General features: G+C 35.1%; 1 protein-coding gene across 1 annotated transcript in view; it reads right to left on the bottom strand.

The window, feature by feature from the left end:
- Positions 1-16,123, bottom strand: part of SLC25A13 (solute carrier family 25 member 13) — a 153,744-nt gene that overhangs the window by 50,102 nt on the left and 87,519 nt on the right. Inside the window, exons 6-10 of the mRNA XM_083376358.1 lie at positions 14,741-14,887; positions 7,992-8,130; positions 7,016-7,109; positions 6,779-6,863; positions 1,097-1,181 (exon numbers count right to left, since the gene is read on the bottom strand). Of these exons, the coding sequence (XP_083232484.1) occupies positions 1,097-1,181; positions 6,779-6,863; positions 7,016-7,109; positions 7,992-8,130; positions 14,741-14,887 (550 nt within the window). The remainder of the gene's footprint in view (positions 1-1,096; positions 1,182-6,778; positions 6,864-7,015; positions 7,110-7,991; positions 8,131-14,740; positions 14,888-16,123) is intronic.

Here is a 16,123-nt window from a genome sequence, read left to right as displayed (position 1 = left end):
TGCCAGAACAATGTGTCTGAAGTGTTTGCTGTTCCTTACTGCTTGCTATTTTATGGTTGTTAATTTTATTATTCTAAACAGACTGTAATCCACATAATCTCCTGAATGAAGTAGCATGTAAGTCTCAGTAAATAAAAGCAAAAATTCACTCTGGTATGACGATTAAAGGAACCAAGCTGGAAATAACAAAACCATAAATTCTAGTCCCCATCAGGCACAAAGTCAGCTGCATGATATTGGGCCAGCCTCTCTATTAGTTCTAGGAAGAAGGCAATGGCAAACCCTTCCAAAAATCTCACCAGGACTTGTGCAAGCAGTGGCCAGTAGTCAAAATGACTCAAAGGGAAAAATAGCAATAACAATAAAGGTTTACAGAGTCAGCATATTGCCCCCAGCAATCTGGGTCCTCATTTTATCGACCTTGGAAGGATGGAAGGCTGAGTCAACCTGAGTCAGTAATAATAACAATAAAATAAGCTACTTTTTTTAAAAGGAATAATAGCACTGAGATAATTTTAAGTGTCAAAAGAGGAACAGCTTGTTAAACTAAGATTCTAGCACTATTTTTACTCACAAGCAAAAGAACAAAAATCTATGGTACTTTCCCCTCAGATATAAGAAAAAAACCTGCTTGCCCTGGCTTGTTTACAGTCTGACTTGGGGACATTGGCACTATTAATGCAGTTGCCTTTTGTCGTGAAAATGGCAAAATATTTCAAGCTGTTCCTCCTGAGCATATTCATGGGGCACAGAAAGCTGATGACTGGTTATATGAATAAAATGGAGGATTCTGGGGGGGGGGGGAAGGCTTAGCTGAAATAAATTCTGAACAGGAATACTGCATAGTCACAAATGGAGCGACCCTGGCCCATTTGTATTTTAATGAAAAGGAGCTAAATGTTAAAAAGTAAATCAATAATCAATCAGTCAATCAGGGAAGAATCCAAATAGCTAAGGTCAAATTATTTTTGATGCAATGACAATAAGATGAAAAGCTTTGTGTAAAAAAAAAAGGATAATGAAGGTCGAAAGCTATGCAGAGGGGGGGGGGAAAGTCGAGCTAATATTTCTGTCATTCATTCATTAATTCACTAACCTCCAGCAACTGAACCAAGGGCAAACCTGTATGCAGATTCTGCTATCTGGATGAGAATAGGTCGAGCCACATCAGTTGGAGCTTGCTGCAAGATTTCAAATTTAGGGCAAAGGTTAGGGTTAGTGAAAAGAGGGAGAATGAAAAAAAAAGAGCAGGAATAGAAGGAGAAGGAGAAAAATCAGATTAATATAGAACATATAAGCAATATTTGAATAGCAAAAAAGACACAAAGACAAACATGTCATCCTAAAATGTACCATTCTTGAACCATTGAAACGTGCTTCAGTAAGGTAGTTACAACATGTACTATCAAGCTGGCTAACTTGAGGTGCTAACACAATTTATAATGTTTGTTTCATTTGGTGTAAAAAGCAAGCACTGTTCAACTGAAACCGAAGTGGCCTTGTCCCCATAATTATTGCTAATTTACAGAAGAGCTCTTTCAGGTTTTGGGCTATTTGCACCTAAAAAAAAATCCAACTTGTCCACCGTTATCCCTATTCCATTCACTATATATCTGATTTGCTTGAAAAGTGCTTTCCATAAAAATAACTCAAAACCTGTGATGAATACATCGGATGTGACTGAAAATAAATTATTTTCCTTCACTCATTTTCATTATTTGGTTTGTGCAGTTCTGGGAAAGTATGGGGAAAGTGTTAAAAGCATATATGTAAGGAACTTAAGACAACACTGCTATGAAGAAGTAGGAGGAATAGGGACAGTTTAACAGAATAACAGAGTTGGAAGGGACCTTGGAGGTCTTCTAGTCCAACCCACTGCTCAGGCAGGAAACCCTATACCATTTCAGAAAAATGACTGTCCAATCTCTTCTTAAAAACTTCCAGTGTTGGAGTATCTAAAACAGGGGTGTCAAACTCAATTTCACTGAGGGCCGCATCAGCATTGCAGTTGCCCTCAGGGGACCGGGTGGGTGTGGCCTGGGTGGGCGTGGCTAGAGTGCATATGGCCTACTGGGTGGGCATGTTCAGCTCTACATCATTCGCATCAAGGGTCCCTATGGGGTCTGGGCAGGAGTGGGACAGATCTGAGGGTCTCTGGCAGAAGGAGGGTCTCTGGGCCAAGGCCAAGGCAGTGGGGGCCGTTCCCTCCCTGTTTCCAGGATGGCTTCGCGGGCCACATGAAACCACTTCGCGGGCCGGATCCGGCCCCCGGGCCTTGTGTTTGACATGTCTGATCTAAAACATCTGGAGACAAGTTGTTCCACTGATTAATTGTTCTAACTATCAGGAAATTTCTCCTTAGTTCTAGGTTGCTTCTCTCTTTGGTTAGCTTCCATCCATTGCTTCTTGGCCTGCCTTCAGGACAAGAATTTCATGAAAGAAATTTAATGTAATTTCTTAAATTAAACTAATTATATATTTATTATTTATTGATATAGCCACCCATCTCACTGAAAGTGATTTTGGGCAGTGCACAACAATAAGATAAAAATAACAACATAAAAAACTGCAAATATAAAATATAAAAAGTCATATTAATGAATAGCCTAAAAACCAAAGATACCAACCCTAAGCAACAAATGCCCACCTCAACAGCTGAGCCATCTTAAGAAATCTTAATTTATTGTTCAGTTTATCGCAGCTTGACCAGTTATTTAATCTTGATCTGAACCAAAACTTTAACATCAGAATTTATCTGCAGCCAATAAAAATCATTTTAAAATTGGTGAAATTACTAAAGTAATTTGAGTTACACTATTATAATGCTTTTTAAAGGTTTATAAACTTTTTAGTTGAAAATCAGATCTGTGAAATTCCAGTTAGGTCCAGAATATTTTATGTGCTATTTTTTAAAAGTTTGTTTTTGTTGAATAAAATTCTGGCATTTAATTTCCACAGTCAGGCAAAAGAAAGTTGTTTTACACTTGCTTCATCTGTCTTGGCACTGTCCTGAGAGTGGTTTCTAAGTTCCAGATGGTCATTATTCCTAAGTTTGTGTAGAGAAGCCATGCAAAATTGGCATATTTGTCAAACTCTATTTTATTCAGGTCCATATTTTTCCAATATATTCATTGAATTTTCTGCACCATCCATTTCCTATTTTCTACATACAAAAGTTCAGTGTCCATTTTCATGTGTACTTTGCAACATATGCTCAATCTTGCATGCAGATTTCCCAACATACCCATTTTTTGCACATAATTTCTCCCAATCAAATGCCACCTTATTTCCAGTTACCTATACATTTTTAGTTTTAGAAAAATGCATTGCAATATTCAGAAAAAGTGTAAAAGTGGTGGAGCAGTGGGCTAATGCCTCCTTAAGTAACACCAGCTGCCTGCAATTATTGCAGGTTCGCATCCCACCAGGCTCAAGGTTGACTCAGCCTTCCATCCTTCCGAGGTAGGTAAAATGAGGACCCAGATTGTTGGGGGCAATTAAGCTGACTTTGTAATAATGCCGCTTGGGGGGTGTATGAAAGCCCTAATAAGCAGGCATATACATAGAATGAAGGCTACTGCTAAGCTTGTAAGCCGCCCTGAGTCTTCGGAGAAGGGCGGGATATAAATGGAATTAAAATAAAAAAATAAAAATAACTATCAAGGTATTATGGTTATGCTTTGGTTTTAGGATTTGTCTATGTTTGGGAAGTTCAAATAAGTTAAAATCATATTAAAATATGCACCAGATACAGTTCTTACCTATTCTCACATATAAAGCTTTCCAGGAGTTTTCAGATTTTTGCTAAGCAGTGAAAGGGAATGGCTGGGGAAAAGAGGATGAAAAATCCCCTGGGTATGTAAAGCCTTTGTTATCCTTAAAACGTTTTCCCTGATTATAGAAACACTCCATTTGTAGCTTTTGCTATGTAGTTTGTAATGCATTTTTTGTTATTATTATCAGTCGATCACACATGCAAAAACACACACACACAAAATTCTCTATTCAGGAGGTCTCACAGTGCTAGCTGCAGGGATTAATAACATCCATAGAAACTTTTGATGTCACTGCCAAGAAATATTGGATCTAGAACCTATCACTTGAACAGTCATATAATTGGACATTTACAAAATAATCAAAGACTAGAACATACCTTGGAGATGATATGTCCCATTGCACCCATTAGTGCAATCCCAAAACATGGCTGCCTGACCTCCCTTTGAATATGCCCATCATATTGAATCTACCAAGTCCGCACACTCCATATTCATTCTCTCTTCTCCGTGCCAATTTTTTTATCTGGTTGGATGATTGATAGGTAGTTTTCAGTCTTCTTACCATCCTGGTAATTTTTCTCTAGTTTTCTGATATATATGTCATAACCCTAGAATCGGACATGTCTGGACAGGGGAAAGACTTACTTTTACCCTTATAACTGATACTGATTAGGCTAGTGCTATTATTTCTTGAAAGAATGGACACTGAAGCGTTGACAGTACAGCCTAATTTGCTTTGTGTGTGTTTGTGTGTGTGTGTGTGTGTGTGTGTTAAATGTTTGTTAAGCATTCAGAATACACTTGCTTAGTCCCAGACACGGGACAAATCTTATTTCCTGTTTCAGCCTAGCCCAAGGCCATCTACAGGCAGTAGCCACAGCAGTGGCAGCTCATATTTGTGTAAATTTTTTGGCTTGCTAACAAGCCTTTATTCTTTGTTAGCAAGCCAAAAAATTTACACACACACACACACACACACATTGCTCAAAAAAATAAAAGGAACACAAGATAAGACATCCTACTATTAAATACAGTACGTTGTGTTGTTTAAGTGTTCCCTTTATTATATTTATATTTATATTTATATATATATATATATATATATATATATATATATATATATATATATATATATATATATATATATATATATATATATATATATACATATATACATATACACATACACATACATACATACACACATACACACACTTGCTAAACTGCGGTTCTAATATTATGATTTCTTTTGCCTTGCAGCTCCAACATAGTAGTGTTAATTTCTGTTAACAGAGAGTTAAATGGGAGACTAGCCACATCTCACCACTGGCTCACAGTCATCATGATATCTATTCAGACCAATTCTCTTGCAGTAAACTTGCACTCTTGGCATCTAAATGCAGAACTTTACCTTTATCTCCATTGAATGTCATCTTGTAATTTTTGCCCTTATTAAAATCCTTCAGAATATTGATTCTATTATTATTTATTACAATTCCTCCTTGCTTTGTATCATCCTCAAGTTTAGGAAATAGCACAGGACTCACTAATAAATCCTAACATTCTCCACTAATGATGTTGAGACAAATAATGAAATCTTTTGAGAACAGTAACTTCAACATTGTTGAGCCAGCTAATACTAGGAGCATTCAACAGGGTATCATGGGATATTTTGCAATAACTTGTAGATGCTCTCACCTGTCCCCACTCAATTACTGTTCCTAATACTGACAAAGGTACATTCTAAAATTATTTTTAGTATTCAGTTTATTTTGGACTTTTGCCTTTTTTATAATTTCTTATTATAGTTTCATAGAGGGGCTGGGGGGAAAAAAGTGGAAAAGATGGCAGAAGACAAATCAATAAAAAGATTTTCACAAAACACACAACTGAGCCCAGATGGACAAAAACCTACCTTAAATTAGAAATGAGGTTGGAAATTCCTAGTATGATTTTTAAGATTCTGAATTAAAATTAGCATTAAAATTCATACCAATCCTGACTACTACTATGTTGTCTTGGCATTTTCTTTCATTAATATGCTCCTTCCATACCCCATATATGTCCCTCTTGGATTTCAATTTGTCAGAAAACTACTTGTACATCATGGTTTTTCTTTTAAGTGGAAATACCATAGTCTGTGCTCTCAAATTCAATATTTGTCCCATTGCTCCCAAACTTCTGCCTTTCAGAATTCTTAGCTGTTGAATTGTGCCCAACCCTGGTGGTATCTACAGCAGCTTCCAACATGGCCTCCAGTTAATATCTCTGGTCTTTAATCTTTGGGTAATCTTCCATACAGGTTTTATGAGTAAATTGTAAAAAAAAACACCATCCTCCTGTCATACTTACTTCTGAAGCAAAGCTAAAAATATACTGTTGTTCTAGGTTGATTTTACGAGGGAGGAGGCAACCAAGTGAGGAGGGCCTGGCTCAAGGCCTATTACACCCAAAAATGTAGCCTGTATCAACTCATTGTGGTCAAACTGGCGTCTGTGCTCAGACTCAGAGCAGGGAGGGTGGGGGAACCTTCCAAGCTCTCAATATACAGAATTTGGTTTGACTTAAGTGATAGCTTTAGAAAAACAGAACTACACCCAGGTCTGTGTCAGTTTTCAATATATACAACAGACCAATATAAAAATTTAGAAATTGGCAAATGCATTTTCATTGTCTTTTGCATCATATTATCTTCTAATATAAAAACTCTATAAAAATATAAATTAAGATTCAAGAAAAAAATCATATGATCTTAAGTTATTGTAAACTATTTTGAGGGAATATAGAGTACAACACAAAATGCCAAAATCCTATATAAATTTACCTAGCACTTTTGTTTTATTGTTGAGTGATCCAATTTCAATAAACAGAACCACTCAGTTTCATATAATCCACAAAAACAGTAGGTATAGTTTCACTGCAACAGAGTTGGAACTTTACACAAGAAAGGACTGCACAAGATAAAAGTAATATCTGCATCATCCTTTCTCATCTTGTGTTACCTGTCTCTGAGCCTCAACCAGATTGTAGGGCAAAGTTCCTTCTTCCAAAGGTGCAATTCTTTCAATATCAGCCATTGTCATACGTCTGGGAAAGCAAGCAATCACAAAAGTTAATTTTGCATCAACTATTATGAAAAAATAAGATACCTGTGGTATCTTGTATCTTGGGCGGTATTTTATTCAACCATACTGTTTCATTTTTTTTCTACAGCAAAGAAAAGGGTAATTTCAACTTACCCCCGTGGCTCATATAAATCTGCTAACTGGAACAAGATGTCAACTTCCATGGGTGTAACCTGGCCAAATTTCTGAGCTGCCAGAACAAACTCCTCTGCAACAGAAGAAGGGTGGTGGGTGTGGAATACAGAAGGGAAAACTAATCAAACAACAAGGAGACCAATCCACAAAGGTCCCAGGAATCACCAATATTTAGTATGAAACCAATATGCTGTAAAAGAAGGGAGGGGAAATACCACAAATGGTGTGCCTGCCACTGTGTAAATGTATGTTTAAATACTCTATCCATCGTGCAAAAAAGAAAACAGTCTGCCTTTACAGCTTAGTGCTAACAGCAGGATTTAGGATATTTGACATACGGTATCAATCAGTTGTGGGCCAGAATGGAAAAAAAGACAGAGAGAAGAGAAAGAGACAGAGATGTGGAGGTTTGCTTGCATGTGTGTCCCAGTAGGTTATATTAATGGAGGTTTGGCACTATAGAGGGAGTTCTCTATAAAAGCGGTTAGACAAAGCTGATAACATCTTGTTCCAGGCTTGTAGATCAGCTTACTGCAATGCCAGTACAACTTTATGGAATTCTTTAACAATCCTTGAAGGTCACTTTAATAGGCTGCCAATTTGGCATCAACCCTAGGAAGTTTTTATACTTTAAAAATATCTTTGCATCCACTGTTCACTCACTGTGCAGCCCAATTTAAGAACCATGATCTTTAAAAATAAAAAGGTAAGTAGATTTACCAGATAATTGTAACAGATGAGTGCAACTGGAAAAAGGAAAGCACAAATAATAGATATATGGAATTCTTTTCATGTTCATAAAATATTTTTTTATTGTTTATCATGTAATACCAGATGTGGGAATTATTTATCAATGTTCACCAATCTCATTGATACCTTGAAAAGATGAGGATAATGGAACATTCTCACTCCCCCACACTCCCCAAAAAAGATTCATTATTGAATTTCAACTAACCTTTGGTAACTTCCACGTTTTTTTTATGTCCAGCCAGAGTACTATAGATTTTTCTAATAAGTTCCATATTATTAAGAAGGCTATTAAATCCATTAAAATAGGAAAAACTGACTTGATGAGAAGTAGTACCTCCAGCAGCCTAGAACAGAGCAAGTAATGAGAAAAGCAGGAAGAGAATATTAGACAGAAGTTTATATTTCAATCATATAACTTGAATACATTTGTTGTAATGTGGCGGAAGGCTAGTGGAAGAGAGTTTTCTAAAATACCAATAGAAGTAACAAAGGATTTTTAAAATGGAAAATTTAAAAAAGACCATAATAAATTCTTAAGTTACTGAAGCTAATCATGACCAGCACACAAACCTTTCCCTCTGTTTCAGTGAAACCTGAACAAATACATACACAAAATTATAACATGGCCAATGATAATGTACAGAGTTCAAGTTTCAATTCTGCTGCAGTCAAAAAAATATTATAGTGTGTGCTTTATTTCATCTAATGAGCAAATATTGAAGGGTTAAAATGCAAATATACATTGATTAGGGGGAAAATTGGGGAGAACCATAAAAATAAAATATGATAAAAAGGATAAAGGGGAAATGTCATCGTCTTAGTGCAGAGGACATGACAAAACATACAAACAACAATGAAACATCTCTTAAGATTTTTCAAACTATGCTTTTACAATTGAGTCATTGATTTCAAAGAAAACCGTATCTTTAAAATACATGTTTTAAAGATACCACTTTACTCGAAGTAAAATGAGGACCCAGATTGTTGGGGGCAATTAAGCTGACTTTGTAATAATGCCGCTTGGGGGTGTGTGTGTGAAAGCCCTAATAAGCAGGCATATACATAGAATGAAGGCTACTGCTAAGCTTGTAAGCCGCCCTGAGTCTTCGGAGAAGGGCGGGATATAAATGGAATTAAAATAAAATAAATAAAATAAAATAAAATTAAGTAAAATCTTTTCGTTATCCATCAGACATATCCAACTGAATAATTCTGACAGATAAAGCATCACATGTTGCTTTTCCCAAAACACAGAACAGATTTTTTTTGCCACAAACTGAGTTGACTTTTTAAACAAGGTAAGATAATTCCAGAATATGAATGAGGCAATTTGTCTATCAGCAATAATTTTGGAAAAATTCACATTAATGAAGTCTTGCATACAATATAAATGTCATGCATCTCAAAATGTAAAACTATGCCCAGCAAATATCTTCTTTCTGTGAAATACAGCACTGATCAGTAGCTGCAGAATTATATAATACAAAAAGAAATGCTTACTAAATTGAATTTTTATCATATAAATAACCTCAAACATAAAGAGATTACAAATTGCATTACATATGGAATATTGCAAAAATGTATGCATTTTCTGGGGTGGTGGTGGTGATGATGATAAAGTTCCCTTTTTTTCTCCTTGAAACATATATACAATTTCCAACATGGATGTATTTTTCAATTAATCAGGTTTATATCTCATTTCATAATTGTATAGGTAGAACAACGTGCTATTACTGGGGATTCTGCCATCTCTCCGAGGGGGGGGGGGAGAGGATGGTTACTAAAGCGATTTTCAAACAACAGGGGATGTTTTAACGGGGGAAGGGAGGGGGACAGACAGGTCTGGTTTGTATCTTCATTTACAACTGAAAAAGGAAAGCAATAACCATAAAACCAAGGAGAGTTCCCTTTCCCATGGAAGGACCTGACACCTAGCAACTGACGACAGCCTGACCAAATGGATGAGGGGAGGGGCTGAAATGCGAATGGTTTATATAGGATTGAAAAGTAACCTTTGTCAGATTCCGTCTTGTATTCCCACAATCGATTCCTTCCTAGTAAACATTTTCCTTTTGGACTAAACTTGCATCCAAGAGTTCTTATTTCCTAAGATGTGGATTGAGGTGGGTCCTGACACAAGTTTTCAATTACTGGTTCTTCAATGTCTCAAAAAAAGTCTTTCTTTATACTGTTACCTGAATTCCTTAAACTGGAACCACAAGGATTGAAACTTGAACTCTCATGCATTCAAATCAAATATTCAGCTACTAAGCTATGGACCCTGAACAAAAGGAATTAAGCTGAACAGGGCTATGGAAACTTTGTCAGTCAGAGGACCAAATTCCAACCAGTTACATGACATTCCCACTATATGTGGGCCAACAAATGTGAACATATCCAAATTTATTTTTGTTGAAACTTAAAATACAGTTCTGTGACCACTGTTTATAAATAGAAATCATTGGACCTATTGGATCATGTATAGCTTGTATAAAAAACACTCCAAAAATCAAAGGTGTAAATTTGAATAAAATTTATCAGCATACATTGAAGTTACTGGTTATTTAGTCTATGCATCTTCAGTGGCAAATATTCATTAATAAGTATATGTAATTTCATGTTCTACCCTGGAGAATCAGCAATTGTTAACATCCCAAGGCTGTTTTAATTAGATATGCCATAGAACTGTAATGAGTCTCTCTGAATAGTTGTTTTTCTATCATACCACTTTTGGAATATGAAATTGCCATTTGGTTCAATGTTTGCATTTAACTGCATTGTGTAGTGTCTTCAAAGAGTCTTAATTCAGTCATAAGTCTTTCATTCAGTAATAAGTTCTGGGCTTCTCCAATTTCTTAACCGTAAAAACATGACAGATGTTCAGTGATTTCTAATTTATATTCATCAATTATATTTAAATAAAATACTCAAGTACTAACTAGGCTATAGATCCTTAACGAAAGGGATAAAGTTGAACAGGGTTATGAGGGCCAAATACCAACTAGTTACATGACATTCCTGCCACATGTATCCAATATGTATGCAATATATCAAGATAATCGTTTTAATATAATTTATTAAAGATATTATTATTTTTAATATCAACTCCGATTTTGAAAGCTTAAATATTTTTTGAATTAAAGAAAGCTCAACTCTTTGTATATAGAATTCATGGTAAATCTATTTTAGCAAGTTATCAAAAAGTAACCATGAAATTAATTTGTAGTTGGTACTATCCTCTGCTAAAAATGTATAAATTGTAACCTTTGTCAATTGATTGTGGGGATTGTACAGGAAGCAAACTATTAGTACTGGTTTGGTGGAAATGCTCAAGCGGTCATTACTTTTGGTCAACAGTATTTGAGAAAACTAAAAAGATCACAAAATAACCTTTGACAATAAGCCCAATCATATTTTTTCATCCCTGTACCTATTCTTAATCCTTTTTTAACTGATATTTTTGATACTACAAAATATTGAAAAGTTTTGCTTTGATCAGTGCAAAAATTACTGAAACATAAACAGAATAGTAAAGAGCTTTATGACTAAGGACAGGTTTAATTAAATTTGGTCACTTATTTCTTAACTATTATAATGAAAGTTTCACAATACATTAGCCTTGTTTACAGAAATACTGCAGTAAGAAAACATATGCTAAATTGACTAGATTTTTCCTTAATCTTACAAAAAAACTTAAAATGATTTTTAAAATTTGATTTTGTTTCATTTTTAGTTTTCCTTATTAAATCCAGTGGGAGGTTTGTCTTTGCCATTATGTTGTCTTAGTTTAATTTAAGAGGTTTTATTTTTAATACTAATATTATAGATATATAATCTATCAATATGCAGTGTGTGTGTGTGTGTGTGTGTGTGTGTGTGTGTGTAGAGAGAGAGAGAGAGAGAGAGAGAGAGAGAGAGAGACAGACAGACAGACAGACAGACAGACAGACAGACAGAGAACAAGAATCGACATATATTGATATTGCTACCTTAGGTTCTAACTAAATGACACTATTAGCCAAACACTTTTGTTCCTTACTCCCTCACCCCCAAAAAACAAAATCAATGGAATAATATAGATGTACTAGAAGGTGGTTGCTATGTTACTATTGTAGCCCAAAGAAACTAAATATGAAGCTTTAAAAAAAACTATGATAAATAGGCTTTATAATAAGATTCCTTGGCAAGCACTGTAATATTTTTAAAAGAAAATAAACCTTTGTATGTATGAAATATATTGCTAATGAATATACATAATTCTTAAGTCTGCATATGTTCATTCTTGTGACACTAAATTTTTTCAAAGAATTTTGAATTAAGGACTTAATGCACAATCTTATAAAAGCTTTTCAGCAACATTTTCTCCATTCTGTTCTGCAATTTCTGCATGTCAGTCTGTGTTCTGTTTGATTTTTTTGCCCCATCTTCAAAAAAGCGGGGGGGGGGGGGAGAGAACAAACCCAGGAAACTACAGACCAATTTGTTTAACATCAATACCTGTGAAGATACTGGAAAAAAATTATTGAAAAACAGATCTGTGAACATCTAGAAACAAATAAAGTTATAACTAGAAGCCAGCATCCTATTAATCACTCTTTCATAAAGGATAAGGTTGTTTCAGTGTTCTACGTTTTGCTTTCCAATCTTACCAGATATGTGCTTTATTGAGTAAGTTTGAATGGACATAATTTTTCAGAAACATACAACATTCTATAGAATGGGTAAATTTAACAACCTTTAAAAGCAACAGAAACATCAAGGTTTGAAATAGTACAAGTGTGAAATTGCTATGTACACTCACAATTCTAAATCATAGAATGAACGATTAAAGAAAGAATGGGCGAGTTTACCTAAATAGAAAAACAATTAATTATAAATCAGACTTTCCTAATGTATTGTTATATGTATTGTAAACCACATCTTTTTTAGACAGCATAGCCAATGAAAGTGTGAAATGAAAAGCTAAGGGTTACAGGTAAATTGCCATTGTAGGAGACCTGTATTAGTTTATGGGAACAAAAAGGATATGATGGCATTTTTTCTAAATAATAAATTTTACTTAAAGCTTACAACTTTTATAAAAATTTATAGTTGGAAAGGTGCTACTAAACTCCTTCAAATAAATTGGCAAATAAATTGGCAATAGTTTTCCACAGCCATTTTGCATCTTATACAAATAAAAAGCACACTGAGAAAGAGTTCATGCATTTACAAAACCCAGTTATGCAATCCAGAACTCCCAAATCATAAGCACTAGTTTCCATTTCAATCATTTGACCTTTTAACATATGGGAGAACTGTAAATGAAGGCAATCTGTCAGGCCGGAGGATATATCTTATGTTCTCAAAAAGCTACAGCCTGATGTTCAAAGAATGGACTTTGAATCATATAAAAGGGAGACATAGTTATTCTAAAAAGATGCCTTCCTAATATATGAACTTCAGTTCCCAGAATTCCCGTCAGATTTCCCTGAAATCTTGGAGATCGAAGTCCACAATTCTGAATGGAAATGCCTGGATTATAGATAGTCTTCACTTAAGAACCGTGAGTCCAAAATTTTGTTTGTAAGTCATTGCGATGTTAAGTGGTTACTGGGTGACTTGACTCGATTTTATCATTGTTTTTACAATAGTCACAAAGTGAGTCAGTATGGTCATAAAATAATCACACAGTTGTTACGCGAGACATGTGGTCATTAAGCAAATCCTTTCTTCCAAATGGTCATTTACCGAAAATATTACAAATAATATTACAAATAATTATTTGAATCTGATTTTTTTTAAAAAAAATTGTTGCCTGTACAGAACTGCACACCTGAATGTCTGCCATAGACTTCCTGTTTCCTAGGGGGGGAAAGGTGCAAAAAACAAAAATACTATCCTAGCTCTATCTATTGGCAGAGATATCTAGTCTGTTCTTTGCCAAACATTGCTCTAAACCACTGTCCTACAGTAATCCTTCCATTTGACCAATACACGTACTTCAACATGGGTTTTGCTGAGAATTCTGGGAATTGGTTCTACATAGAAACTCCTAAGTTGGAGAAAAGTTGTACGAAGATGAATATGTACAAATTTGGAGATTTGGTCTTATTATAACAAACTGTTGTAACTACTTTGACTTTAATAGGAGTACAGATATTTTTTTAAAAAAATATAGAGTAAAATATTGTGTATTTTTAATGCTACTCTTGGGAAAAGACTGGGAAACAGATAACATGAAAATACCCTTATGTAAGAGTTTTAAATGGTATAGTGGTCTTTTTTTTCTAGTAGGTTGCAAAATGTAAATTTTTTTTTACAATAAGCAGAATTCCTGAAACAACTGCGCCAGAAAATGAAATATTACTCTTCAATCTTATTTAGGATCAGATGTAAATTGGTTGCATTTCTAGAATTACTGTTAATATTTATCATATTATATCACATTTAAGACATTATGCAAAGTTTCACGCAATGTGCAATTTAAAAAGTAACATATATCAAAACATGCAAAATATGTGGGAACTTCCAGCTTGCCATCCATTTTTCAGACTGGTGCTATATTAATTGCCAATCTCTGAGTAAGCAAAAAGTTAGTCTTAGAGAAACTAACTTGCATGCATATGCATCCCAACAAGGAAATGAATTTAATTCATTTGTTGAAACAGCACAATTACCCTGATGATGCTAGAGATCATCTGATACAGCTCAAGTGTGCTGGCCAAAACTCTTGACCTAAAGAAACAACATCACAGTTTTATGGTAAATAAAACCTAACTGTCTAAATAGAATTATCATATATAAATTTCTCTTGCATTCAAAGTCTGGATTATGAATACTAGCAAAAATTAAAAGAGAAAACTTTGAAACAGGCACTCATTTTCTATTCTTTTCTCTGCATATTCGTTTCAATAGGATGACAATAAAAACAAGGTGTAATTCATATATATTTATAATCAGCAGATAACTTACAGCTACTAGACATTCTTCAACAAAATGTGTTAACATATGAGGTCGGATGGTGACCATAATATCCCTGAAGTCAATGGCTGTGACTCTTCCAGCTTGAGAATTATCTCGTTGCACAAATGCTTGCTTTGCATGTTCCAACTGTATTTCCTATAAAACATAAACAATAATTAAATATCATTTCTATCTCTGTTATATTCTGCCTCTTTAATTTATCTTAGTAAAGACTTGCATAGGTCTTTAAAAAGCAGAACATCATTATACCAAGAATCAAGAACTTCCTTCCATCTACTACTGAGCTACATTTCCTAAGTAACTTGCAACATTGATTATTTCAACTGCTGGGATTTTACCCTGTTGACCTTTAGAAGACATTTACTCCTTTATCATCTATATGTTGTGCTTAATTCTGAAAACAGCTTGAAAATCTGATCCATACTAGATATTCAATCTGTCTCATAGCAGGAAGTTGTTCAAAGTTTATTAAAGCTTACAAAGATAGTATTTGTAGCAGGGGATTAATACAAAACAGTAACTCAGAGTGCAGATGAACATTTAAGTAGCACCTATTTTCAATCCCTTAAATCAAATGTGTTTTTCCCAAGGAAGACAAGATGGTTCCACAAGTCCAAGAAATAATACATTTTTTAAGGGAGCTGGAACACCCCTTCTTACTTTAACTTACCCTTTATATATAAGTCTAAGTACTATTGCTGTTGCTATTATTTTATCACTTTTAAAAATATTTCCAAATATATGCTTTTATAATTCAATTCTGGAATGCTTGTTGAAAATGATATTTGTCAATATGAACTACCATGTTTCCCTAAAAATAAGACCGGGTCTTATCTTGGGGGTAGGCCTTCCCTCATCTCCGGCACCGACAGCCCCACCCAGCTGGTCCACTTCTTCTTTGGTCAAAGCTCTTTAGCTGCATTCGGAACTGCATTTTGCAGTCAGGCCTGTTAGAAGGCCTAAGCAGCCGAGTACCAAGCTATAGATTGGTGCTCAGCTGCTGAAATCTTGCAGAACCAAGCTATGGATTGAATCCATAGCTCAGTTTTTGGCTGCATAGGCCTTCTGGAAAGCCCTGTGATTGAGAAATGCAGGCCTGGCTGCAGAAGAAGGAATGGGATGGCAAGGAGAGGCCTGGCTGCAAGGTAAGTGGATGTGGGGCAGTTGGGGCAGTTCCATACCCCCACCCCTGCCATAGCTTTTTATTTAGGTATGTGCCTCACCCCAAAACTAGGGCTTATTTTGGGGATATTAGGCCTTACTTTCGGGAAAACATGGCGATAACATGTAGCAATGGAAATAGTTGTTCTGAGTCAATTAGCTGTGCCAATCAATCAAAACATCAGTTATGACTTAACTTAATTCTTCCTG

This window comes from Vipera ursinii, assembly GCF_947247035.1.
Source record: "Vipera ursinii genome assembly, chromosome: Z".
NCBI lineage: Eukaryota > Metazoa > Chordata > Lepidosauria > Squamata > Viperidae > Vipera > Vipera ursinii.
Note: the sequence above shows the minus strand (reverse complement) of the source record. Positions and strands in the feature narration are given on the sequence as shown.